The sequence below is a fragment of the Syngnathus floridae genome, chromosome 6 (genome assembly GCF_059516105.1).
Source record: "Syngnathus floridae isolate MCC-2025c chromosome 6, RoL_Sflo_1.0, whole genome shotgun sequence".
Classification (NCBI taxonomy): Eukaryota; Metazoa; Chordata; class Actinopteri; order Syngnathiformes; family Syngnathidae; genus Syngnathus; species Syngnathus floridae.
In genome coordinates, this window is record NC_142418.1 from 14,920,222 (window position 1) to 14,946,409 (window position 26,188).

Genomic DNA, 26,188 nt, shown 5'->3' on the forward strand with positions numbered 1-26,188 from the left:
TTAAATGCATGAGAAACCTTTATAGAAATTACTACATACAAAAATAAATGCAAGAAATCAAATATGTATTTCTCCATGTAAAAGTTGAGCGAGCAGAAGCCTGTTTGCATAGTGTACGCTACAAGTGCGCCATCTAGTGGTTTTATGACACTGGTCATGTCACTAAATTTAGAATTGTGCAATACAGGATATCTTATCAATGTGACGAATTTAAAATATTTTAATAAGGCTATGACCTTTTATATTTCAATGGCCAGTCGTTTCTAGAAATACGACGTTGCTCCTGCAACTAATATAGTCGACAATGTTTAAAAACGTAGGCTATATTTTATTTGTTGGTCAAGGCAATTTTATTTATCAAAATGTACTGTACTTACTCAGTAATTACTGAGTCATTCTTAATAGTATTACAGCATTTATTTCCAAAACCCCAATTTTGCAATGACCGTCTATTACCAGTAGGTAGCAGCAGAGATTCGTGTTTCTACCAAGCTCTCGTCTGTCTCACGTCACATATGAGAAATAGGATACGTTAAACAATTAGTTATTTTTGCAAATGGCCTCACCTTTTATCAAGTCAGGTTTCTGCTGTCCCCAGTTCAAAAAAACCTGTGTAGGCATATGCATTAAGATTCCATTCGTACTCTTTAGTTCAAACAAGGTCAAGAAATATTGGGTTGAATTTCAGATGTATTTTTTTCTGTATAAATACATTTTGGTCTTGACTTTCCTTTTCCGTCAAGCCCGCGTACCGAGATGACTCGACAGACTGGTGTTGAGTAAAGCTGACTGGTTGTTAGTGTGTCAGGTGGGGTCACAGTGGTCCCATGGCCCACTCCGGGGGGTGTCGAGGGGGTCTTTAGACAGGAGCTGCCACCAGGATGCAAGCCAGGCGCTATTGAGGAGCCAAAGATGTGTCCAGAATGTGATGAAGGGCTGAAATGAGGAATGGGATGGGGAAACCAGCGCAGAGGGACGCTAACGAGGTCAGTTTTTTTTTTTTTTTTAACACGTTAGGAAAACTTGGCCTCGTTTCCAACCCATCTGTGGTGTAAGGTCTAATTTCAGGATACAGAAAGATTGATAGCATGGACATAATTTTTCATGGGCACTTTTGGGGGTCTGATTACGCAATATATATGACCTTTACACAGGGTCACGTTTAGAGTTGTGCATAATTTCACGGACCAGTGTGGATATAAATAAAAAGTCCCCTTTAAGCTGTATTCAGAGATTTGTTTTGAAATCCATCATACATTTTTGAAGATGATTGCAGGAAAAGTCACTTTTAGCGCATTCAGCAGACAAAATGTTTCACCATTTTCAAGGCGCGTTTTATATATTTGCCTATTTTATGTAGTTTTTTTTTAATTTGGTGGGGCGAGCGTTTATATTTTACTATTTATTCTTATTTTTTCAGAATTTGCTTTCCTGCATTTTATTCATTCTAAGATCTTGACGGACGTACCAATGCTAAGGGTCATGTGAGGACAGCCCAGTTTTTGAGAGTATGGGAGTGGGCGTCACGTCACTCCCCCCGCCCCTCCTCTCTCTTCTCCCGCCTCCTCTTTGAATTCAAAGTTAAAGGGCCGCACTTCGTAAGACAGCAACTCCCTATTGGCTGAAAGTGTAGGTGTGTCTCCCTCAGACGCGGAAATGGGGCGGGCTTTCACGCTGCGTCTTTGCCTTCGTCACTTCCGGCAGGCGTGAGCCTCAGCGGACGCCCCTTGCTTTTGTACCGACGTGCTGGTTCTCTTTTTGACAGCAAGCGGGTGGCAGGCAGGCAGCGCTACAGGGGCAAACGAAACAAGGACGCGGCCGGACTCTGCTGCTCCATCCCTGGGTATCCGTCTCCCCTATTGACCTGACGACATGCTGGTTCCGGTTCGAGCTTCCTCAAATCAGGTAAGACGCCTTCTTTTACGCGCTTTGAGAACGCGAGCCGTGCGCACACCCACGTACACCACTGGAATGATGCACGTGACTATTTCAAGGCGATATTTGATCATGAATTAAGTTGTTACATGCAGGCACGCTTGATTTCAGTTTTCTTGTTGTTATTGTTGCACGCCTGCGCAGATCGGGTGCAGGCTGCCCAGTGATGTAAGCAAGCCAGTCAGTCGGTGCATCTGCACAATGGCTGCGTCTGCTCGTGCAAAACCATTATTACACTACGGTCATTGTGCACAGCAAGAATTTGTTGAGAAAATCTCCTGTAAGGTTGTGCACAAAACAAACAACTTGTTTGTCAAAGTGTGTGCCATATTGCCGAAACATCCAAATCACATCACAATAACATCACAATGAGATATAAAAAGATAAAAATATTTCATGATGGGCTACTGTCAATTAAAAAAATTAGATAATTCAGAGAATATAAATGTCCGCTCTACTTTTCTTCCTAATCCGGTGCCAGATCGGGACTTGGTATCGGCAGATGTGCAAAAAAATTGGATCGATAAATGCCTTCAAGTCAGACTTTTTCCATCAGTGCTTCAGATTGGTCTAATATGGCGATTTCCGGAAAAGTTGATATAGTTGTCCATCACTGGCGTTGTCTTTTTAGGACTCTGACCACCACATCACATTCAATGAACCATTGTGGCTGATATATCGAAGATGTGTACTCAATTCTCTATATCAAAGTTGAAAGGAAAATAGCTTTGTGGGCTGCTAGATTATATAGCAGAGTTTGACGTCTGGCCACAAATTGAGCATTTACATAGTTGGACGTAAAAGACGAGAACAGAATGAGAGGCGGGATTTTTTCCTCCTATGTGGTGAAACTGGACATTCAGGTTCTCGCTGTCTGACGGAAAAATTTCAGATGTTTAGGATTGAGTTAGGTGAAGAGGCCTATTGTCAACCGGCTGAGCGAAAAATAGTTCCTCACACACCTGCACCAGTGGTGGAAGATGTTCGCATCATTATATTGGATGTTTATTTTTAATAACAATTTCAAGTCTATATGGAACCAAATATGCACGTTCCACCTTTTGAGCGTTGTCTGTACAACATGTTATGCCCTCTTCTTCTGTTCTTTGTTGTGCAACCCGTGACCTCTATCAACAAGCTTTTGACCTTCACGCAGGCCCCTCTGAGCCTTCCTTACGTTAAAGTCCTTGTGGGACGGGCAATAGGATTGAGGCCCTCCAGCCAGACTTACTGTAAGCAGCTCTCGAGGAGATTGTCTGTGCTAATGAAGACCCAAGGGTCACTGGATGCTCAATGTGGATTTAATTAGTTACCGTTTAACGGAAAATCTCCGAACTCCTGTCTTTACTTCTGTTCGGTTAATTTTACAACGCGGTGGGTGCGATTCCTCGTGCTACTCATGTATGAACAACGGCTAACAAAACATGTGATCATGTTATCAGGTTTTCCAAATAAAAATGGAACAATTCTGAAATTTTGGCAGGGATGAAAAAACAAACAACTAATGATAAAATCATTAAAAAATATATATATTTTTTTGACTTTCTCTAAACTTTTGCAAGCACAGGTCATTGTTTTAGTCCACTTTGCATTGCTTCAAATCCCTCCACTAACAAAATGGATCATGATAGAAAAATGTGTGTAAGAATTAGGATCAAAGTATGTCCCAATTGGTTAGCCTGTTAGCCAATTGGAACTGATAAAAAGAAATTGAAAAGCAACAAACATAACAACACAATTATTTTCTTTGGCTAATTTACTGCTCATGTATTTCTACCTTTCACTATAGCTTAGCGGTTAGCAGGGCTTCTGTTCTCCGCTAAAACAAAACAATAAACATTATCATAATCAGGCGATTTAACCTTATAAGATTAATATGAGCTTCTTAGTGTAAGCTTTGCTCAAAATGTTCCAATAGACTTGATGTAAACTGGGCACTGATTGGTCTCATTATTAGCCTGAGCATGCAAAGGCTAAAGCAGGTCAGACATTGTTGGTGGATGAGAACTTCTATTTGGGCCTGTTTACACAACAGAAGACAAAGCCAGAAGATATCAGCTGGTGCAGCTTCTTTGTGGGTTTGGTTTATGATGTGATCATGTGTCTGATAAAAGCATCAAAGCAAAGCCGTGCTTCCTTAGCCTGCTTTCTGGGTAACATTTCAAGGAAACATTTGGTTTCTGGGTACATAAACGGTGTTGCCGGCACAAAACCAGCAAACCAAAACCGATTTTTTGGGGCGGCCCGGTCATGAGAGTCTGAAAGAAGTTTGAAAATAAAATACATTCGTCATCCCAAGATGTCTGCTGTATGATAAGAAAAAACAAGCACAACTTGATCACGGTGAGTTGTATTTTTAATCATTTGTTTGTATTAAAATATGATATTATGGTAAGCTGATCCGGTTGGCAAAGCCGATCCCGACGTCTCAACGTGAGCGACTCGGCACTCCAGCGTCATGCTGGAAAATGTAATCAGAGACACATGCAGCTGTCATAGCAAATAGAAACGTCTCGCACGTCCTGTTGGATGCTCTCGCTCGGAGTCTCTGGCTGTCCTCTTGGTCCTCCAGCGCCGCCGTCACGGCAGCGTGGAGGCCATTGAACCTTGGCACGCAACAGCTGGCGCGAGCAGAGCCCCCGTTGAACATTCCCTCCCCTTTAGCAGCACACACTGCCTTGATGTGTTCATTGTGGTGGTCACGTTGACACTATTTTTGTCTCTGGGGGAGAAGGTAAAGGTGCATGGAGTTGAGACACGAGTTTGCTTTATTAGGGTCGTGCCTTCGAAAGCCTTTCCGCAATACAAAAATCTCTCCTGCGTCGTTGGTAAACGCAGGACAGTTGCTTTGGCAGCTCAGAAGCGTAATGGTTAGCATAAATGTAAAGATGTCGGAATTAATCGAACAATCGCAGAAAACTTTATTTGCATTAAAGCGTATTGAAAAACATGATGTCTCTAAACAATTCGATTAAAATACGAGGCGATTCATTTGGTAATTGATTTGTTGTCGATTAATCGATTCATTCAGCTTGTGTAAGTTATTTCTTTTATGATTCATTATCAGCACCACTAAGAAAACTCTTCAAATATATTGGCGGGGAGGAAATAGACGGGCTTACTTAAGTGACCTTTGAGCGGGTCATTTTGGCCAGTGGTCTTCATGATGTCGTTTCAGCGAGCAAAACTGTAAGTGAGGCAAAAAAAGTCGTGCCTCTTCAGTGAGTTAAGTTCAAAGAGATTTTTGGATCGGTGCCGATCTGATTCGGTGGCTAATTTCACTCACTCAGCTCTTGATTGCGCAGCATGCAATGTCCCGTGGAGTGCGCGGCGGTTTTGTCTGATTTATAGTCTGGATGAACTGCCGAGATGTTTCAAAACATGCGTGGGGCTCTGGAAATATAAAGTGGCCTGGTGCGGCTCAAGGTCACCGTCGCAAACCGTCTGCCCGTTTTAGCAACTGCCAATCGGGAGGACGAAACAAACCCTTGCTTAGTTATCACAATGGCCATTGCGTAACGCAGGCCAAGTCGGGACTGTGGGTCAGGCCTACCTCGAGACGGGCGCCGTCAACTTTGACTCACATATTGGCTTCTATTTAAAGCATGACCGACCTGTGGTTTAAATAGAGCCTTCAACTATTTTTATCGTCTTATCAACGCCGCCATTTGCTGGGGGTCGTTGTGGAATTACACATTGCAAAATGTGATTGCTTTTGTCTTTGGTGAGTTAAATGCATGGCTTGAAATGTATGGACTCTATGACGCACTTGCTGTTTTTTTTTTTTTTAACCACAGTGTGTGCTATAAACAGCAGGTCATCGTAGATGTTTGGCGGTAACGCGACACCCTGACACAGTGCACCCTTGTTCGTGCGGTTGCATGCTCCACTGGGCTTGCGGCTTGCGCTGGCTTCTTCTTTCCGCGACGACCACGCTGTCAATGCAGAGGTCAGAGTCCGCCAGACTTTTTTGTAACGTGACTTTGAGATGTGGAGCCGCCCGTGAGAGTTCATCTTGAGTAACCCTCGCTTGTCAAGATAGTTGTGCCTCGTTGGCAATGGAGTCCATTGATTTACGGCTAATCGGGGAAACAAGGCGGTTGTTAGCATTTGAAATGCTATGAGCCACTTTCTGAGTATTTTTGGATGATAGTTTTGTGGTTTGAACTATTAATACAGACATTTATGAAGAATTTTTGGTTAACCCAGCTTTCACTGAAATTTGTGATTTGTTGGCTCAGTTTTTGAATACTAAACATCCACTGGATTATTTTGATGCCCTCTAGTGGCATCTTGTTGCAAAGCACCGATGTCGAACGCTGGGGAGAAGTTTGCGATGCGCAGCGGGGCTCGGTTCCTGTCACCAAATAATTTCTGACTCGTGTGATGTTGTATTTTCCATTATGGAATTACGTAAAGATCACCGATAACTAGAAAATGAATGGATCCAGATTGCCTGTTCTAAAAATAGCACTGCTGCTGACCCCTGCTCAAATGATAAACCCATGAAACAATGATTGATCAATTTGCTATCAGGCTTCCCATCGGTCACTAAGCGCCACTAAAGTCCAATGTCAATCGCACGCCGCCGCCTTGCACTTTGCGCCGTCGTCATGGCAACAATAAGGAGCCGTCCCCGGCGTATCAGCTCCGCCTGATAACGGCCCGCTTCAGTGTTTACACTGCCAGCGCGGTGGTCCGAGATGAGTGAGGCGAGACTCAGACAAATCATCAGCCGGCAGGCGATGTGACAGCCCACGTGGGCCCGCAGTCGCCGTCCGAGACCACCGCCCTGACCCCTGTGCTCCTCTCACGGTCCTGTCAGGACTCACTCCGCAGGAACTGAGGATTAAACATTAACCCATGAATGTGAAGTAATCATCATCAGATCTCTTGGAAAGGAAGAAACGGGGGGGATGTCATATTTTGTCAGGAGACGCTTGAGGGAACGTTTTTGGAAGTGTCAGGTAGGATGATTGATTTTGATTTAATTTGTACAAAAAACTATTTCAATATAACCAGTTAACTATTTTTAAAATAGTATAAAATAGTATTTGCTTTAGGGGCTATATGTATAAAAGATCGCAGATGATTTGTGACTCCTTTGTTCCCCGCGCCGGCTGTGAAAACTAACCTCGCGTTGTTCCTCTTCCATCCCTGGAGGGGGGCGAAGAGTCAGAGGACGTCGACGAGGCGGGCTCGTCTGTTCGGCGTGTTTATTCTCCTCAGCTGGAACTTGTGCCGCTGCGATGAGTTTGTGTGTGCGTGTGCATGTGTGTGTTCCGTAACTGAGAACAAATGGGCAAACAATGGTTTTTATTTGTCGTAACAGTTCATCACATTTATATAAACAGCAAACTGTATCGTGTGATATTTTCATAATAGCTTATGGTGAATAAAAGGCTAAAAAGAGTACTCAACAAAAGTTAAGGATATTGGATTTTTTGGGTGAAATAGACCTAAAATGCATGATAAATCTTAACAGGTGAACTTAATTTAACCTTGAAACTTTTATCCAAATATTTCAATAGTTTTTGCACAATTTGCCCAACAGGCGTTTTGATTACGAATCAATCATTTTAGCGTCATCCCGAAGAGTCACCTAAACATAGAATATATGTGGACCCTGAAATATTCCGCAATGAAAAACGTATGCTTGACACAGAAGGTTAACTGGATTCACAGCGGCGAGGTCACAAGCTAAGAAAAGTATGTGTGTTATTTAAATACAACAATGTTTGCGTTGGCCGTCTGTTGACATAACACCTCGCCGTCCACTTTTACGACCACAATCTCCGCTCGTTCTTGTACGGCTCGATTCATCTCCCGTCGCCGGAAAGAAATGTGTCCTCGTGTGCCCGCGAAGTAGCTCTTAGCTTCAAAAAGCTAACGCTAAAGCTCATATTTCCCCGCGTGCCACGATTCTACTTTATACCGTAAAGATAAGTTGAGGTCAAACCCGAGGCGAACCGTGTGCAACGAGTGACAGCTGCCATCGGACGGCTTCGAGTTGGTAACCCACCCTCGCACCGGCTCTTTTGCCCCCACCCCCTCCTCTTATTCTACCCCCTCATCCCCGTCTTTGATGGACTTAACGGGGCCTGATGAAAGGGGCTTACTGAAGATTGACCTAGTTTACATGCTCAAGTTTTGAAGGCCAGGTGGAAAGCGCTGCGTCGAAAAAGTGCTTTTTTCCGCCGGAGCTTCCTCCCGTCTGCTCTTCTCGTCTCCAAGACTGTAGACCCGGTTCCGGTCTTCCAGCCTAGTGACCTACATTCTTCCTTCTGTTTGAGCTCTCTTCATGACATTTGCTTGATTATCTTGTCAGCGCACGTACTCAAACCCGATTATCGGTATTTGATATTTCAATCAACACTCCCAAAATCGTGACAATGTTAGACGACAATATTTACCTCCCTTTGTTCTCCGTTACTTTCAGCCTGAGGCGTGAGCTTGCCGGCCGACCCCGCCCCTCCTCGTCCGGACGCGGCCATGGTCGATGTTGAGAGTCACTACCGGCCGCCTTCGCCCCTGGAGGACTCCATGCTGGGCAACAGCCCGCTGTACGCCGATGACGACTTCATCGGTGGCATGGAGGAGCTCCAGGACATCTCGCAGTCCATGGACAGAAGTACCCTCAGCTCTTATGATGCCCCCGAGTACCAATCGTCCAGCAACGGCTCGGAAGGCTCCACTGTCTTTGGTGAGGGATGTTTTCATTGTCCATCCATCCATCCATCCATCCATCCATCCATCCATCCATCCATCCATCCATCCATCCATCCATCCATCCATCCATCCATCCATCCATCCATTCATCCATCCATCCATCCATCCATCCATCCATCCATCCATCCATCCATCCATCCATCCATCCATCCATCTTGTTAAAACTGGTCAAAATTGGTGAAATACAAGACAAGCAATCCCTTAAAAGTTATTTTGGGCCGTCTGTGGTGTTCTCCCACATTCTTAAGTGTTTCCTCAGCAGCTCAGCGTAATCGCTATGCGATTGTTTTTACGCGGTAGTTTCTTAATCCCTCATTTGCTCCAACCGAATGCGGATATACGATCATAACAAGGAAGATTGATGACCAATCCCTGCTTTTGAAACTTCATTGCGTTTATTTTGGATTTGATTTCCATGCGCTCCCTCGTTCTTCTCGGCAACTAGCAATCCCCTCCCCACCGCATTCCACAGCCACCCCAAACCACTTCTCGGGAAACATCCACTGGGCTTCTGTTCCCTCCTGAATAGAGGATGAGGTGGACAGCTGGGAAAATCCACGCTACCACCATATTTGTCTAGAGGGGGGCTAGTGGACAGAAAATGATCGATCATGAAAAAGACACATGGTTGCAGTGTTGTTGTTACGCTAAATGTGCAACAGGCAGGACTTTTTTTTGGCTGCTTTATGGGCATCTCTCAAGTCACGTGGAGCGGCTTTGTGCCAATCTACTGGACTATTTCTGTACCCATGACGGAATGGGCAAACTGGTGTCAATCACATGAATGGAAAATAACTTCTTGTTATACCGGCAGGAGCCAAAATATCTCAAGTGATCAACTGAGCTGTAATCAAACATGAAAGTATGACATTCCACCTATTATTGATCACAAGTACAGCCAATTGGCAGTTACTAGCTAGTGCAAGAAGCTAACATTTCAGTCGACATTTACATTTTTATGTACATCAATCTGACAACGAATGAAATAAACTACTGTTGTAATGTAAAACTTCATAACTACACACATCTACCCTTTGATTATAAGTGTATAGCACCTAGCTAGCTAGCCCAAGAAGCTAACGTAGCAGTCAACATCTTCACTCGCACTTTTATTTAATCAAACAGAGTCAAATGTGGGACAGAAATCACAAAAATCTTCTCAGTCCTCACTGAGTTTAGTCAAGAACAATGGAAAAAACTGAAGTGTCAATCTGCTATAATCATAAAATAATTAGGGCACAATTTAATTTCTCTTCAAACTGTTTCAAATTTGAAATCCATTGTTGTGTTGTGTGAAAGCAAAAATATTATTTATATTTCATATAATATTATCATATCAGATGCCCTGACGCCGGCGTCCAGCCCGTCGTCTTCGGTGGCTAACGGGTTGGCGGCGAGCCAGGAGGACTTCTCGCCTTCGTCCTCCTCGTCCTCGCTCAGCCTGGAGTGTCGAGTGTGCGCCGACCGGGCCTCGGGCTACCACTACGGCGTCCACGCCTGCGAGGGCTGCAAGGTGAGAAGACACTGACTCCGCACTTAAATTATTCAAACAAACAAGCAAGCCCTTCTCTACTTGAGTTTCATGTTGGCAAAAAAAAAGCTTGTCCATTCACAGATCGCGACAAGGACCCGACACCACCTTGCTTTAAGAATCTTTTTACAGTATATGGGGCACACCTCTATTAGCAAACTTTCGGTTTTCCAACCTTTAAGCACAATTCTGAGGAGTGACATGTTGGTCATGTGACACAAGCAAGCCCGAGTTAATTGTTAACTGTGTAGCCAGAGATCAAGTCCAAACGTTTGGATTGGAATGATAGGGCGAGGATAGTTTTTTTTTTTTTTGTCAGTCAAAAGTTTCCCAGTTCACCAAGCATGATCCACACGGCTGGATGCTGATGAAGTTTCGGTTTTTGAAATACTTTTGTGGGAGGGTTACTCGCACATTGGGTGTGACTTTGCTGCGTTGTCTGCAACAGAATTCCAATCAGTTCAGGGAAGTCTGGAAGCTGTCAAGACAAACATTCCCTGGACAGACCTCCCATCGCAATATATGAATACTAGAACCCCAAAAAAAATTCTGCTTGTATAAAATGACAAAATAAATACAGAAGCCCAAAAAGTGAATTAAAGGTAATGTTCTTACTTCAACTAAACTGTCCTGGTTTGAAAAAAAAATTACAGTGCTGCTATAACTTTGAACTCGAGCATGTCCATGTGAGTTGAGTGTTACTTAACGGCGGCACTATTGCGTAATAACCAGCATAAAAATGCCTTCCGATTGTATCGGCAGGCAACCCCTCGACTGACTTTGAAACCTTAACCCTGCCTTGAAACTCAAGTCAAAATTATAATGGTGGCGATTCCATGCAAGAAAATAAGCCGTAAACATGAGATTTATACGCAAAATATCTGCTCTTCATTCTTTAGTCACATGATGAAAATTTAATTTATGAGGGATGTCATAATTTCCACCGCTACCTGTGGAAATCTGTGGTTTTGACTTCAATTTTGCTCTTTGCATGTCTAAACACGGCTATGAATTGTTTTCATGCTTTAATTAGCATGTGCGTTGAGCATTTTTGTCCTTCCTTCAGGGTTTTTTTCGGCGGACCATCCGTCTCAAGCTGGACTACGACAAATGCGAACGCCGCTGCAAGATCCAAAAGAAGAACCGCAACAAGTGCCAATACTGCCGCTTCCAGAAGTGCCTGTCGGTGGGCATGTCCCACAACGGTGAGTCCAAACAGGCCGAGCCGCTCCCTCCTTTGTGCTTAAAATGAGACCGCTGCCGGGATTTCCAATTAAGCGTACAAGTTGAGGCACCTCACCACTTCGTCGTTTCGTTTCTCTTTGCTTTTCTCTAGCACATCAAATTAGTCTTGGTCTATTTAGCCGCAAGTCAACCTTGAAGTTGATGGATTGAGTTTTTTGTGCAACTCAACATTAGCAAAGTTATGGAAAAGCCACGTTTTGCTAAAAAGCCTGCGGCAGCGCTAGCTAGCTTTTTTTCTTCTCCTCAGTATGAACACAGTGAAAGTTGACAAAGAAAGGAAACTATTTTGGGATGTTTTTATTTTGTGGCAAGTTGTTGAAACAAAATCCAGTTTAAACTTGTGTGCTTGAGTACATTTTGGTCTGTTCTTTCAGCATTTGGATCAGTACTTTCATTTTCATTTCATTTTTAAGCCAAGTATCTGTACTTCTTACAAATTATAAAACAAAAATATAAATATAAGTCATACTATTGAGACTGATTGAGTTTCAATAAGCCCCCAGTCATGAACCCTTTCAACACCCTCTAGGAGCAGGAAGTGAGGAGGGGGTACTCAAGTTGTTTTGGGGTGTACATCTATTTTCCGCCACTAGGGGCAGCACACTATTAAAAATTCGTTTACTACATGATGTTAAAATGGGACTATGTTGGCTGTTAGTATCTTATTCCTATGTATTTGTCTCGGTTCTTCTCAAAATGTGAGATATTTTTAAATCTTTGTCGTACTGTAATATGAAATAAAACTTTAAAAATGAAAGCCAGAATTGTAAAAACATGGATACTATTGCTCGCAAGTATCTCACTTGTGCATTGGGGGCGCTGTAGAGCGCAATTCCAGCCATGCAGGAGGTTTACTGTATTTCTGTTGACACTGTGTAAACACACTGACAGACGCATACAAGACATGCCAGCCCATGTTCAAGGTCATGGTCGGGATTAGAAACACATTTGGACGATGACATGCGAGCACTCAATAATTTCACCCTTACCACATATTCCACCACGTCACTTGTGGTCTGCTCTTCATTGATTTATTCTTGATTCCTTTAAGATAGAGCTCACAATTTTATACGTCCCTTATTTCCTCATTCTTGAGTTTCATGGCTTAAAGTGTAACAAAAGAGCCTAGATTTGAATTTACGGGTGCAACGGGATCCTTTGATGAGCTCTTAGCAGTCTCATGACAATCGACGGGCGGATTGGGCGCTAAATTTGGACCGTCATCTTTGAACCTGCAATGGATACAAGAGCTAAATTGGACCCTCCTGGATACTATATCGATACATAATATTTATTACAATATATGTCGATATCTACATCTATATCTATATACAGTATATTTAATATAAAATAACTTTTAGCCCACTAGCTTCATGCTAACCCACAAAGCTAATTAATTACATGTTATGTGTCAATATGTGCTTATTAATGTCAAAATTTCAGACCGCTGGCTCTGATCTAAACATCACTCACTTCCTCTGAACTTAGACTTGGCTCCTTCCCAGTCCGTCAGTCACTTGCTATGTAGTTTTAACATGATCCGACACCCATCTTCTGAACGATCCATCATGCAATGGCGTCTAGCTACCTGTTTTCCCGCTTATCGGATCAAATCAGAACTATTCTTATAAGCTGTACTTTGTGTGTGCAAGGTGAGATACAGTTCACTTGCAATCTTGTTAGTCAGATGGGATCAGACCGTCTGTGTAGTCTCAAGAAGAAAAAAAAATCAGCTCAGTGACTGGAACGGAGCAAATGCTATGTTTTGTCCCGACTGTAATAACAAATTGGTGGGGTCGCAACACAGCTGCAGAAAAGAACCCTATCATTACAGTGGATGGAATTTACAGGTTCTGTTTGTATCTATTGAAACGTGTATAGGCCTGTAGGGGGCAGCAGACGCCATCTGGTGGAATCCAGGTGTTATTGCTAGGTGTGTATTGTTTTTGCTCTAGTGTGTTGGCACGACATCATTGTGCTAGCCTTTTTTTTTTTTTTTTTTGGGACTACAGGAGCAAAATTAGCACGGGCGTGTGTTGATGCTTTATGATCCTTTTTGTTCCAAGTGCTTTGTCGGCCATCTTGTGGATTTAATATATGCAAGCTATACATTTTAGGCGTAGCGGAAGCTTGAAAAATTAAAAACAGACATCACTTACTCCAGTAGCCGCTTAGTTCTCATGAATTCTCTGTTTCTTAAAAGCAAGTAGCAGAATTACGGTAGCTAATTGAATGAGTGTCTGCGTCGCTTTCCACACAGCCATTCGTTTTGGCCGGATGCCACAGTCGGAGAAGATGAAGCTGAAAGCTGAGATGGTGACGGGGGACCGCGAGGTGGAGGACCCCCAGATGGCCGACCAGAAAACGCTAGCTCGGCAGATTTACGAGGCCTATCTCAAGAACTTCAACATGAACAAGGCCAAAGCTCGGACCATCCTCACGGGGAAGACCAGCACCCCGGTAGGTTGACTTTTGCGTTCGTCACAGGTCGCCACCTCTTGTTGACACAAAATATATTTCTTCGCCTCCCCGGAGTGATTTCACGCTGCTTCTTAGCACATTTTCAACTTTGCACTCAGAATTTGTGTCTTAATCGCTGGCAGCTTGTCACGACGCTGATGATTTGCAGCGACTCAAGCACGAGGGGATTCCAAAGATGCCGTCGAGACTTGCTGTTATTTTTGTCTCCGTCCCTGTACTTTTTCAAACCACGTCCCAAACGTTTCCCCCGCATCGTCTCTTTTCGATGTCCTTTTGAACTCGATTAGTCAGCGTTTTATTTTTTTGCCAAATGGACCCAGAGACCTTCTAAGTGAATCCAACTGGGACTGCCCTATAGATCAAATGAAAGAAGCTTGTAATTTAAAAAGGGTTACAAATACATATTTGCAAATATGTTCCAACGTATGTTCGAACGAACTCTCAATGTATTGACTCGCACGTGCCCGCTGAAAGAAAATGCTGAGTTGACGCGATTCCCAATGTGTGTACGGTCCTTTGGCAGCCTTTGGTCATCCATGACATGGACACACTACAGCTGGCGGAGCAGACCCTGGTGGCCAAGATGGTGGGCTCCGCGGGGGTCCTGAAGGACCGGGAGGCCGAAGTACGCCTCTTCCACTGCTGCCAGTGCACCTCAGTGGAAACGGTCACCGAGTTGACGGAATTCGCCAAGTCGGTCCCCGGTTTCTCCGACCTGGACCTCAACGACCAGGTGACTCTGTTGAAGTACGGCGTCTACGAGGCCCTCTTCGCCATGCTGGCCTCGTGCATGAACAAAGACGGGCTGCTGGTGGCGTACGGCTCGGGCTTCATCACGCGTGAATTCCTCAAGAGCCTGCGGCGGCCTTTCAGCGACATGATGGAGCCTAAGTTCCAGTTTGCCACCAAGTTTAACGCCCTGGAGTTGGATGATAGCGACCTGGCGCTCTTTGTGGCCACCATCATCTGTTGTGGAGGTGAGGCCACAGGAAAACAAACAGAAAACATTTTGCAATTTTAAAATATAAATCAAAAAATACATATTTTCCACGCAGACCGGCCAGGCCTGGTGAACGTGAGCCACATTGAGCGGATGCAGGAGAGCATCGTGCAAGTACTACAGCTCCACCTGCTGGCCAACCACCCAGACGACTTGTTCCTCTTCCCCAAGCTTCTGCAGAAACTGGCCGACTTGCGGCAGCTGGTCACCGAACACGCTCACCTGGTGCAGGAGATCAAGAAGACAGAGGACACGTCGTTACACCCGCTCCTGCAAGAGATCTACAGAGACATGTATTGAGTCGTTTTCTTCGGGTCGGACCCCCAGCACTCTCTTTCCAAGCGCTAGCTAATAATGAGCCTCGTTTCCACCAAGCGATGCGCTTTTAGTTCGGTACACTGACGTGGAAGTTGCACTCCTTGGGTTGGTTCCATCAGGCCGAGCTTGAACCCCTTTTGAGCCTACAGGGCCACCGTACTCCAATGCATAAAAAGCGAGCTTCAGCCTTTGGACAGAACATATGACGAATACAGACTCAAAACAGCCAAGCTGCTTTTTCTGAGATTCCGATTTTTTTTTTCCCCCCCCCAAGTTGACTTTTTTTAAACATTTTCATTTGACTTTTTAGGGTTCCTGTACGTAGCCTTGCTCAACAGTCAAAAGAGGAAGAAGACAAACGTCACATGCCAAGAAGAACAAACAACAATGTGTTGTCATTTGTTTACATTGCGCCCTTCCTCTTGAGTTGACTGGTGGGCTTGCATTGATGATGTCATCCTTCAAACCAGGAACGAGCTACCGTTCTAAACGGTTAGCGTCGTAACGTATAGAGCTGAACTGCACTCCTTGGTGGCAACGTGGCTTTTGAGGCCTGCGATCAACAAGGGGTTGACTCTGCTCCACTCCACCATGGCAGATTTTTTTTTTTTTTTTTAAAAAGACATTTTGGGGTCAGCCTTTGTGGCATCCCCGCTCTCTGAAACACCCGAAAATGAGGAAGAGTGAACTGTCACTCCAACAGAATGTAGATTTAAAATATATACATATATATATATAAAGAGTGATCTAAAGCCATAAAAATTTTGCAGTCAAGTGGACTCCGTGATGGCGGCCACGACACGTCTTGTTCTCATGTACTCATGTAATTTTTCCCGTCTTAGTGGTTGTATAGTGGGTATAAAAAGTCTGCACACCCCTGATAAAATGAAAAATAATTTCAAAACTATTGTGACCTTGAGTTTTTTGGGAAAAAATGAAGTAATATTTGAAATAATTTGTTTGCATAAGTGTACACACCCTCTTGAAATTGGTTTGTAGCGTTCGGCTGTTCTCGAATCCCAAAAATTCAGCATTTGAAGCGGGGTGTACAGACTATTTATAGCCACTGACTGTGCGACTAACCTCATTTTAGCAACATCCATCCGAATTTTTTTCTATCTGACCACCTCAGTGCACACAAGCTGGCCTGTGACATTTAAAGGGACATGCTTTTTTTTTTCTTCATAAAGAACAAGTGCTCCAATAATGATTGTGCTTTGCCATATCAACAGCTAACTGTAAAAATGAAGCACAATAGCAATAACACTCATTTGTTAGTTTTACAAAGTCAGATAAATAAAAGAAATATTTTCCTTTTGGTCTTGGTAACATCCATTCGGTTAGCATTCAGGGATCGTTTGTACACATTTTTTTATAACAAGGTGACAAGTGTCTTTCTGCTTCATCTGCTGGAAGAGATTCAAAGCTAATCTGAAGTCATGCTCCACTTCATGTCAAGTGGATAATGTTTTTGTATCATTGCAGTTTAGGAGTTCGAGGGCCACATTGGAAATTATTTATTGTGAAATGTAAGAATATCATTGCTTTGTTCTGATTGTTTTTCCTGCTGAAAATGATTTTCTTTTAAAATTTGGTCCCAAAAGTGTTTTCTCTCAAATTCTTACAATTTTTTGTATTTGTAATTCTTGCTCCTTTTTTCTCTCAAATTTATTTTTAGTTTTGATTTTCTTAAAAATAATTCCTTTATGTGGCCCTTACACTGTATTTGTTTCCTAGCTGAAGTGTTTTGAGTGTGACTTTGTTCGTCCGGAGAAAACTTAAAAAAGCATACATGCAATTTATCTGCCCCTAAAAAAATCCAGGGAAAAATTTGTACCGCAAATTAATCATGTTTGTTGTTGCTTTAGCTACCAGCTAATAATAGTGTTCAATTGAATTGGATCCTATTTTTTATACCACGACGTGTATGTGCAGTACGTTTGTTTCTCACTGTTTCAACTAAAATGAAGAGCAGCCAGGATTCTCATCATTTGAATATCCATAGATTCTCTTTAGGGACATTCCAATGTGTTCTTTGCCGCTTTGTGACCCACCAAAACTGCAACCATTCTTTCTTTTCATCACATTTTCCCCTCACCTTTTGTCATTAACTGATCATTGGAGCATTTCCACTTGGATACCATGTTCTCGGGTCATACAATGATGATCCTTGGAATAATATAGACTAATTTGCATATGTATGACATCACTATAAACCATGCTCACATCTCATTGCAGTAATGAAAATGCAGTATATGTTGTTTAATCTGAATTTAGTAGGATTTTATACAAAAACCAATGCACTCGTACTAGAAAATATTTTTAGGGTACTTGACAATTATTTTTGAGTTTTCATATCTCCATCTCTCGCAGATTTTTTTTTTCCCATGCCAGCTGGCACATCCAGGGCATCATTTTCAAAGACTCTATATAGTTGCTTCCTCATGAACGTCGTTTCCCATCCAATCACAGATTCTTACTAGGGATTAGGATTACTTTGACAATAGCTGCAAACAGTCTGTGCCTTACCATGTGTGCAAAAAAAATATATATTACAATAGAGATTGTGTGCACATTTGGGAATGCATGTGTGACTCAACTGGTCCTAAGAAAGATTATGCTGTAGATCATACAAGGTATCAGTGAGGAATCACAGCTTTAAAATAGGTTGCAAAATAATGTCATGTACCCAAACTGGGCCCAAACAAGGAATTTTTTTTTTTTGTTTGGGCGTGTATGTTGAGAGGGATTTTGTTGAAACGTATCAAGGAAACCTTTGCTGAACTCAGGATCCATTACAAGTACTGTTCATTTTCTAACTGTGATGTCACCTATAACTCTTAAACAGTACTTACCCCCCCGCCCCCTCAATTCTGGCTAAATACTGTTTTTGGTTGCAGTTGTAATACAAATAAACTGATGTGATTGTTTTTGTAAGTCTGCTTTTATGGAGAAGATGGAGACAAAACCATGATGTGATGTCAATGTGTATTGTGGCTTGGTACAAAATACTGTAAATGTATATGAGGAAAGAATGTAAAGCTAGTCATTTAAATGATACAATAAGCTGATAAGGTGAACATTGAATGGATTTCAAAAATTAAAAAAAACTTTGAATGAACTTTTGTGCACTTGGATTCCATCTGACAATACATTAACACTGCATCACCTCAGTTACAAAGTAGCAAAGTTCAACTTTAATTTTAAATTATTATAATGATTAAATAATGATTAAATGGTGTGTAAAGACTAAGATTTGTGGCGCTTGTTTTAGTGTGCGGAGCACCAGGGGCTGACGTTTGTGCGGTTGCGACTCCGCTGCACTAGAGGGCGATCGCTCGTCGGCAACCACCATTTATGGCTATTCCTTGACTCCTACTTCCGTTCTCGTGTTCAACATGGCGGCCTCCTTGTCCAGAGTTTGCCGCTATGTTTTACGACACAGGTCTTGTTTTCATCAAACTACAAGCTTTGCACTCAAATGCAAATTCCACCGTTCGGTTTCTGTGTGCAACGGGCTTCTACACGGACTCAATAAACGCGGACTTGTGAAGGACTCTTTCCCGGATGACGCGGGGCACGATCGACTCCCTCGCCTGCTTCAGTCGGGTGCTCAGACCGTGTACTGCGGCTTTGACCCCACGGCCGACAGCCTTCACGTCGGCCACCTCCTCGCCCTCATCGGCCTGTTGCACTTCCGAAGCGCTGGTCACCATGTGGTCGCCGTGCTCGGCGGGGCCACTGCGCAAATTGGCGACCCAAGCGGAAAGAACAGTGAACGGGAAGGGCTGTCCGCGGACGCCGTGGAGGGTAACACGCGCAGCATCCGCGAGAGCATCCACAGAATTTTCACCAACCATGAACTGCACTTCCACGACGGCTCCAAGACGCAAGGGACCGTGACTGTTTTGAACAACTTGAGCTGGTACAAAGACTGGAACGTGGTGAAGTTCCTATCAGAGACCGGGAGACACTTCCGCATGGGGACCATGCTCAGCCGCCACAGCGTCCAGTCCAGGCTGCGCAGCTCGGAAGGAATGAGTCTGACCGAGTTCACCTACCAGGCGTTCCAGGCGTACGACTTCTACCACCTGAACCAACTCTATGGCTGCAAGATCCAACTGGGAGGCACCGACCAGCTGGGAAACCTCATGTCTGGCCACGACTTCATTCACAAGTAAGTACCCTCTTCAAACCAGTAGGTGAAATCCATTAAGAACATGACAGCACTTCTTGCTGGCTTCCCAGAGTGAGCGGCGAGGAGGTGTACGGCCTCACCCTCCCGCTGGTCACCAGCTCGACGGGCGATAAGCTGGGCAAGACAGCGGGCAACGCCGTGTGGCTCAACCGCGACAAGACGTCTCCCTTTGAGCTCTACCAGTTTTTTCTGCGGCAGCCTGACGCCAGCGTGGAAAGGTGGGTGAGGCGCCGCAAAACCCCAACTCTCGAGTCGGGTGTTTGTGCGGCGCACAGGACTCGTATGTATTCCCCAAAGGTTCCTGAAGCTCTTCACCTTCCTGCCGCTGGCTGAAGTGGAGAACCTGATGGAGCAGCAGCGAGCAGATCCCGGTAAACGGCTGGCACATAAGCGACTCGCAGCTGAAGTGACAAAGCTGGTCCATGGGAAGGAGGGCCTGGAGAGTGCCAAGAGGTCACAATCTTGTTTTGTCAACGTCTTCATTTTGGGACCAATAGATGCAAACGTGTGTTGTTGGTTTTTTTTGTGTGTGTGTACAGGTGCACCAATACTCTGTACCACAGCAGCGTGCAGGCACTGGAGGAGATGAGCGACTCGGAGCTGCAGGAGCTCTTCCGAGAGGCTCCCTTCCATGAACTTCTGCTGGAACCAGGGACCACCATCATCGATGCCTGCCGCAGGGTCAATGCCATCCCAGACGGTCCCAAAGGGTACGGGCGAGCACACACACACAGCCAATGTTGAGCTTGAGTGGAACTTTGTTAAGCTTCCTGTTAGGTTGCAGGTCCAATCGAACCATTCGAAAATAAAATAGCAATGGTTAATGTTGGCTTGATTTTTGCTGGACTTTTAGGTATCGGATGGTTTCGGAGGGAGCGGTGTGGCTCAACCACCAGCGGACAGACAACCCGGAGCAGGTGCTCATCCCCAAGGTCCACATCCTGGCCAACGGCCTCACGCTACTCCGGGTGGGCAAGAAAAACTTCCATATTATCAAGTGGCTCAGTCTGTGAAAGGTATATAGAATATGTATGCCTATAAATACTTTAGAGTTGATCATGTGTATCTTTAGCTTTGGTTATTAAAATGTTTTATTTAAGTTTCGGCCTCTTGCCTGCTCACAATTAAACTGCAACTCAAAGTGTTTGAGAGATGAACAGCAGGGGGAGCCATTGTCCTTAACATAAAATGCTGGAACGCGACATGCTCCAACAAGTTGAGTGCCTTATAAAATAGATCGAATATTTTTTATGCTAACAGCCTTAATTCCCATGGAAACGTTTTTAAAAAATGTCGACATGTATGTGACTGAAATACGTTTGGCTATAATGTATTTCCATTTAAATGTTTCCAACATTCACTTACGTCCATTTATCATCTTTAATGTGCGATACATTTTAAGTGAATCCTCATTTGGGTCTATTTTATTTTTATTTAAGCACCCTGCTAACATTTAAATTGTGCATAATGTTACAGTGGCTTTCAAAAATACTTCTCATGATGATGATACTTGGAGAGCCAAATATTTTTTATTTATCTACGCTTAGAAATCACTGTCGGAGAAAAAGTGTGGTCAAAGAAGGCATTTTATCTGACCTGTCAATTTTTAAAAGTGGATTTAAAAAAACATTTCTCACTGCTGATGTGTTTTTAATTATTATTATTATCATCACGTATAACAAAATCGTTTCGAGGCTGCAATCTAAGTGGATTGTCCACGCCAATCGTGATAAGTGGACTATCCACGCCAACCGTGATGAAAATTATGAAACTGTTATTTGTTACGTCACATGTTAACGCCTTTTAATGGGCGCATGTAACATTGAGCAAAACAAACAGGGTGGCTGTTTGGGCCCGCCCTCCCATCTTGCGTGAGCCACCTTAAGAGGAGTGGGCGGGCTTATAAGGCTTTGGACCAATGAGGGTTCACCTTTATTTACGTGTCAATCAATTTGGTTGTCCCCGCCTCTCCCTCTCCACTCTGCCGTCAAGCTCTCAAACCCAAACGTACGTCTACTCAATCGCCATATTGGCTTCGAGGAAGCTGCTGCGTGCACTTTCCTCTGTTTGGGTTTTCTTTTTTCCCCTCAGCGGATTTAAAGTGACAAGAAGCGGCTGCGAGTTGACGGAGGTGACGTTTGAATGGCGTGAACAGCTTTTTACCCCTCTTCAGCCTACATTGCGTTTTACTTTTATTTTTGGGATCTTACCCAGCGAAAAGTTGTTTTTTTCGCCCCGCAAAAAGTGGACCCTCCCGGCTGTTTTTGTGCGTCTTTCTCGGTGGTGGAGGGGGGCGGGGGATTAAAACAAAAAATGTCCGATGTTCGACTTTCCAACGGCAGCCCGACGTTGGAGCGGAACGAGCCGCGCTTGTCGGAGCACCCGAAGCCGTCAGCCTGCCGGATCCTATTCGGTTCGGTGGACCACGACGAGCTCCAACGGGAGTTCAAGAGACACCAGCGGGAGATGGAGGAGGCCGCCGCCGCCAAGTGGGACTTCGACTTCAGCTCGGACATCCAGCTGGAAAACGACACCGGATACCGCTGGGAGCTGGTGGACTGTCGCGACGTGCCGGAATTCTATACGCGGCCGCCGCGGCTGGAGCGAAGAGGCTCGGGGAATAACCATGTGGATGTAAACGGGAACCACCGCTGTGTTGTCCGGGAGCCTGCGGAAGAGCGTGCGGGTGGGCCGACGTCGTGCCCGGAGCAGTGTACCGCGTTGAGGAAGAGACCGGCCAGCCACGGTACTTAACACCCTACCGGACTACTACTAATTTTGTCTCCTCGCATTTTTTTTCTCCTTTTTTGACACTTTTTAATGCTTTCCCCAGAGCCCACTACCCAAAATAAGAGGTCGCACAGCAGCCCGGCTGAGTATCCAAACCGGAGTCGCTCCGCCGAACACACGCCCAGAAAGAGGAGCGGAAGCCCGGGGAGGCAAACGTGAGATGCACGGTAAGGCTTTGTTTTTGTTCATGGCCATAGAGCAAAATGGCAATTTTATTTTATTTATTTTTAATCTGCTACGATACAAATAGTACAAGTTTATTGGGAATGCTCCTAATAAATTAACATACCCGTAATTGATTCCAAAGGTGAAATTCAGATGTTATTGCAGTCATCAAATATATATTTTAAAAAGTGCTTGATATAAAAAAAAAAACTATTGTGTAATTAAATTGATTTACATCGTGTGCCAAGTTCAAATGTTACTATTACGCAAGTTGTCGTCGTCGTCACGGTGTTTTGCTAAGGTTACGCCTACGCACGCGCACGCAGCGGCGTGCACGGTTTTTCCCTTCGCTGCACCTGGTTAGTAAAGTTGTAAACAACTCGCGTGCGCGACCGAGAGCGTGGTAGTAGTAGTCGTAGTAGTAGTAGTAGTAACACGTCAGCAGCCACTGCCCTCATGCGCGTGCACGTGTGGGGGAGGGGGGGTGTTCTCTGCGCGCACATCTGTCTACGCCCCTGAGTGCTCAACTACAAACTCACGATTTTTGTGTGCGTTTGTAGTTAATAGTCGTTTTTTTTTTTGTTTTTTTTTTTTGTACGCATGCTCTTTGCACGCTCTACTAATTGACGGTATTCGCAGCCTAATAGTTTGCGTGTTATGTCAAAATTAATTTGTGGGTGGTTCGGGGTTTTTTTTTTTTTTCAGAGTGAAGTTTTGCATGTGTAGCATTTGCTCTTGTTTTGATTTATTCTGCATTTAATAGCGGCGTTTTTAAAGGGCGAGGTTCCTGCAGAATGCATTGTGCTGAAGCCTCTACTTGAAAGAATAGTATCATTTCAGAAGCCTATAATGTCCCAAGTTGCATGCTATGGCTCTTTAGGGAGCCATTTGTATTTTATTGATTGAAAATTATAGTGTTAAAAATGCACACTGTTGCAATTCTGCCATAGGACATTAGATGTGCGTTTTGTTGCATTTTTTTCATTTTTATTTCTAACGTCTAAATTTGCATTATTTTCTCACAAGGAGAACTTTAAAGTGACATTATCAAGGCTTCTTTGAGCACCCTTGTAGTACTTCAAATATTTATGCTACATTGCTGTTATTACAATAACAGAAAGCGTGTTGGATCATTTTCCCTGTTGTATATTTATGCGATGAGGTCTACAATAGATATGCTTTGTATGTCCCGTGTCTAATCTGAACAACTCTTTGTCTGTTTTTTTTTCCTCCCTCTCACAGAACTGAAGATGCATTTCCTCGGCGTACTTTGGAGGAGAAACCCTCTATTGTCGGTCGACTTTTTTGTTGTTGTTGTTGTTGTTCTCGTTTTGGAAGAAGAGGAAGTATACACATCATGAGAAACATATCAGCTCTCCTCGAGGACGCTGTTGAAGCACTGATTACGAAAAACACTAAAAAAAAAAACGAGTTGTGGCACTCAAAAGCAATTTTTTTGTTTTGTGTAAAGTTACTGCCTCTGAAAAGCAGTTGATGTAGCAGTGTGCAATTAGGTTGGATTTCTCTTCATTTGCTCCTTTTTGTACTACCTGTGTGTATATAAATTATAATTTCTCCATGTGTAGCACATAAGACAACATTGTGATTTGAAAAGAAATCCTTTATACTAAATATATTATATATATATATTATATATATATATTAAAAAAAAAAGACAAGGTGTGAATTTTGATTTGACTTGAAGAATTGCAGTGTAGTTTGATTTCCAAAATGCTGTTTTATTTACTGAAAGGCAGTTTTGACCTGGACACAATTTTTCAAAAAAATTGTAACATAGCTTCAGTTTCTCGACAGTGTATCTTCACACTTCCAAACTCATTAGTGAAGAACGGTACAAATGTAGCAACCTATTTTATTATGTTTCTTTCACAGGATTGCAACGTTCTTATTTAAATGGCCCCAATACTTGGGATGGAGAAATTATGTTTTTGGACGTTTCTCGGAATCCTATTATGTTGTTCCTTGCACACCTCTGCGTTTATTCGAACAGTGCGATGGAGTTGTGAGGTACTTTCTGAAGGAAAAAAAAAACGGTGCAAAAGGGTCGTTCTTGGTTGCGAGTTCAAGTCCTCCTCTTCGTCACATCACCTGCCTTAATCCGGGTTTGAATGTTCTTACAAGACCAAACTGATGGCTGCCAAGTGCTTCTTTTGACTTCACATAGTTTGACTTTGTGATAACCTTGAACTAAATCCGCATTTATAACTTTGTTTGTGTTCAGCCTGCTGAGGATGCGTATGTTGGCATCTAGAAGCTTTTTTTTTTTTTTTTTTTTGGCCTAATGTTCTGAACCCGGTGTCAAACCGGACCAGATGGAGGAACACCAACTCGTCTCAGAAATGCAGTCAAAATTGCCTGTGTATTTTTGTGTAAATATTTCCTTTGTACATTATTTTGTAAGAAAAAAAAACCATCAAAACACAAAAAACACAGAAATTATACTAACTTATTTATGATAAGCCGTTTTTTTAAAAAATGTAGAATATAAAAAAGTTTTTTTAATTTGCGGTTATCCAAAGTGGCATTTACTTTATTATAACTGTATTATTTTTTAAAAGCATATTTGTGGTAGTTTTTTTTTTTCTTATCAACAAGGTTGCAAACTGAGCCTAATAAGATATTTGATGTGCATTGTTTTTTTTTTTTGTAATGTGTGGTCATAAAATCTGTTGCAATCAATTAAAAAAGTTAAAATTTTATTTAAATGTACTTGCAGCCTATTTTTTTTTTAAATGTATTTTGTGGTTTGTGTAATTTGTTAAAGTTTCGACTGGGTGGTGAGAAAACTAGAATGCATGTGAATTCCCTCCTAGTGTAAAAACTGTTATGGTGATGATTGACAGGTGGTTCGTCCAATCAGAAAGCAAGCAGTGAGCAGACCACTCCTCAGCCACTGACATTGTAGAATTGTTAACAGAAACGGAGAAAAATGAGAAGAGGTAAATACCAAAAAGCACAAATGTGTTGAGTATTTAAAAAAAAAAATCAAACTGATCAGGAGGAAAACTGGCACGGTTTTGTGGTTTGTGCACTTCAAACTTGCACAATGAGCTTAATGTCTTCTAAAATGGGTCATGTGCAGACAATGAAGTGTGTGTGTGTGCGTGTGTGTGTGTGATGGTGGATCTCATTTTATTTGCTATGTGAGAATTTGAGTAATAATAAGAAAAAAAAAACATTCATGTGTAACAAGAACAAAAACTGTACTTTAAAAATCTATTTGTAGGAAATGACTGCTAGTCCAAGACGGCGATCCAAGACCGGTCTTCCGCTGAATCTGTCGCGGCCCTTATCAAAATACCACAATGGAGATCCCGGACAGATGAGCAAGCACATCAAGTAAGAGGATTCCACTTTTTTTTTTTGATATTTTTGCAAATACTTTCTTTCCCTCTTTGTTGTGGAAAGTTTGTCGTCATTGCCTAAGATGCTCTCTTTGAAGTTAAGACGCTCCACCCGTGTCGCCCTTCTGTTGCCTCCACACTTCCTGCCAGGCAACCACAGGAAGCCACCTGCAGCCGTGTGGCTTTGTGCACGAGCCGGGCCGGGTCCACAGGTCGGCGTCCAGTCTTGAAGTGTGCAGGTGGGTAACCTCAGCTCAAGCCGTCAACCCCCACCCTGAGCCGGAACCATTGTCCCAGTGTGTGGGGCTTTGTAGCGAGGGCCATTGTAAGGGGGCCAGGGGCCAGCCACTGTTGTGTCTGGGCAGACAAAGGTGGGCCCCCCCCCTCCCACGTCTACAAACCTACACCCTCAGACTGACTGCTTGACTAGT

At 43.4% G+C, this 26,188-nt stretch overlaps 3 protein-coding genes and 1 long non-coding RNA gene across 7 annotated transcripts; 3 read left to right on the forward strand and 1 right to left on the reverse strand.

Moving 5' to 3' along the window:
* The first annotated feature begins 1,679 nt into the window (after positions 1-1,679).
* Positions 1,680-18,360, forward strand: pparab (peroxisome proliferator-activated receptor alpha b). Of its 4 annotated transcripts, none has more exons than XM_088378548.1 (7): positions 1,680-1,905; positions 8,375-8,638; positions 10,005-10,177; positions 11,262-11,400; positions 13,701-13,900; positions 14,445-14,898; positions 14,977-18,360. In XM_088378548.1, the coding sequence occupies exons 2-7, from the start codon at positions 8,428-8,430 to the stop codon at positions 15,219-15,221; spliced, it is 1,422 nt and encodes a 473-aa protein (XP_088234674.1). In that variant the 5' UTR covers positions 1,680-1,905; positions 8,375-8,427; the 3' UTR covers positions 15,222-18,360. The 4 variants fall into 4 exon arrangements, with proteins under 4 accessions (XP_088234674.1, XP_088234675.1, XP_088234676.1 ...); XM_088378549.1 differs by lacking the exon at positions 1,680-1,905 and adding an exon at positions 4,050-4,278; XM_088378550.1 differs by lacking the exon at positions 1,680-1,905 and adding an exon at positions 5,733-5,884.
* On the reverse strand, positions 4,308-5,804 carry LOC148396783 (uncharacterized). Its single transcript, XR_015859038.1, has 3 exons — positions 5,222-5,804; positions 5,058-5,122; positions 4,308-4,657 (listed from the first exon to the last, which is right to left on the reverse strand). It is a non-coding gene; the product is annotated as an uncharacterized LOC148396783 (long non-coding RNA).
* A 240-nt stretch (positions 18,361-18,600) lies between the features above and the next one.
* yars2 (tyrosyl-tRNA synthetase 2, mitochondrial) lies at positions 18,601-20,536 on the forward strand. Its single transcript, XM_088379177.1, has 5 exons — positions 18,601-19,416; positions 19,488-19,655; positions 19,735-19,890; positions 19,977-20,147; positions 20,291-20,536. The coding sequence occupies exons 1-5, from the start codon at positions 18,638-18,640 to the stop codon at positions 20,448-20,450; spliced, it is 1,434 nt and encodes a 477-aa protein (XP_088235303.1). The 5' UTR covers positions 18,601-18,637; the 3' UTR covers positions 20,451-20,536.
* An 888-nt stretch (positions 20,537-21,424) lies between these two features.
* On the forward strand, positions 21,425-25,118 carry cdkn1bb (cyclin dependent kinase inhibitor 1Bb). The gene is made up of 3 exons (XM_088379178.1): positions 21,425-22,183; positions 22,271-22,394; positions 23,635-25,118. The coding sequence occupies exons 1-2, from the start codon at positions 21,751-21,753 to the stop codon at positions 22,384-22,386; spliced, it is 549 nt and encodes a 182-aa protein (XP_088235304.1). The 5' UTR covers positions 21,425-21,750; the 3' UTR covers positions 22,387-22,394; positions 23,635-25,118.
* Positions 25,119-26,188: the final 1,070 nt, after the last annotated feature.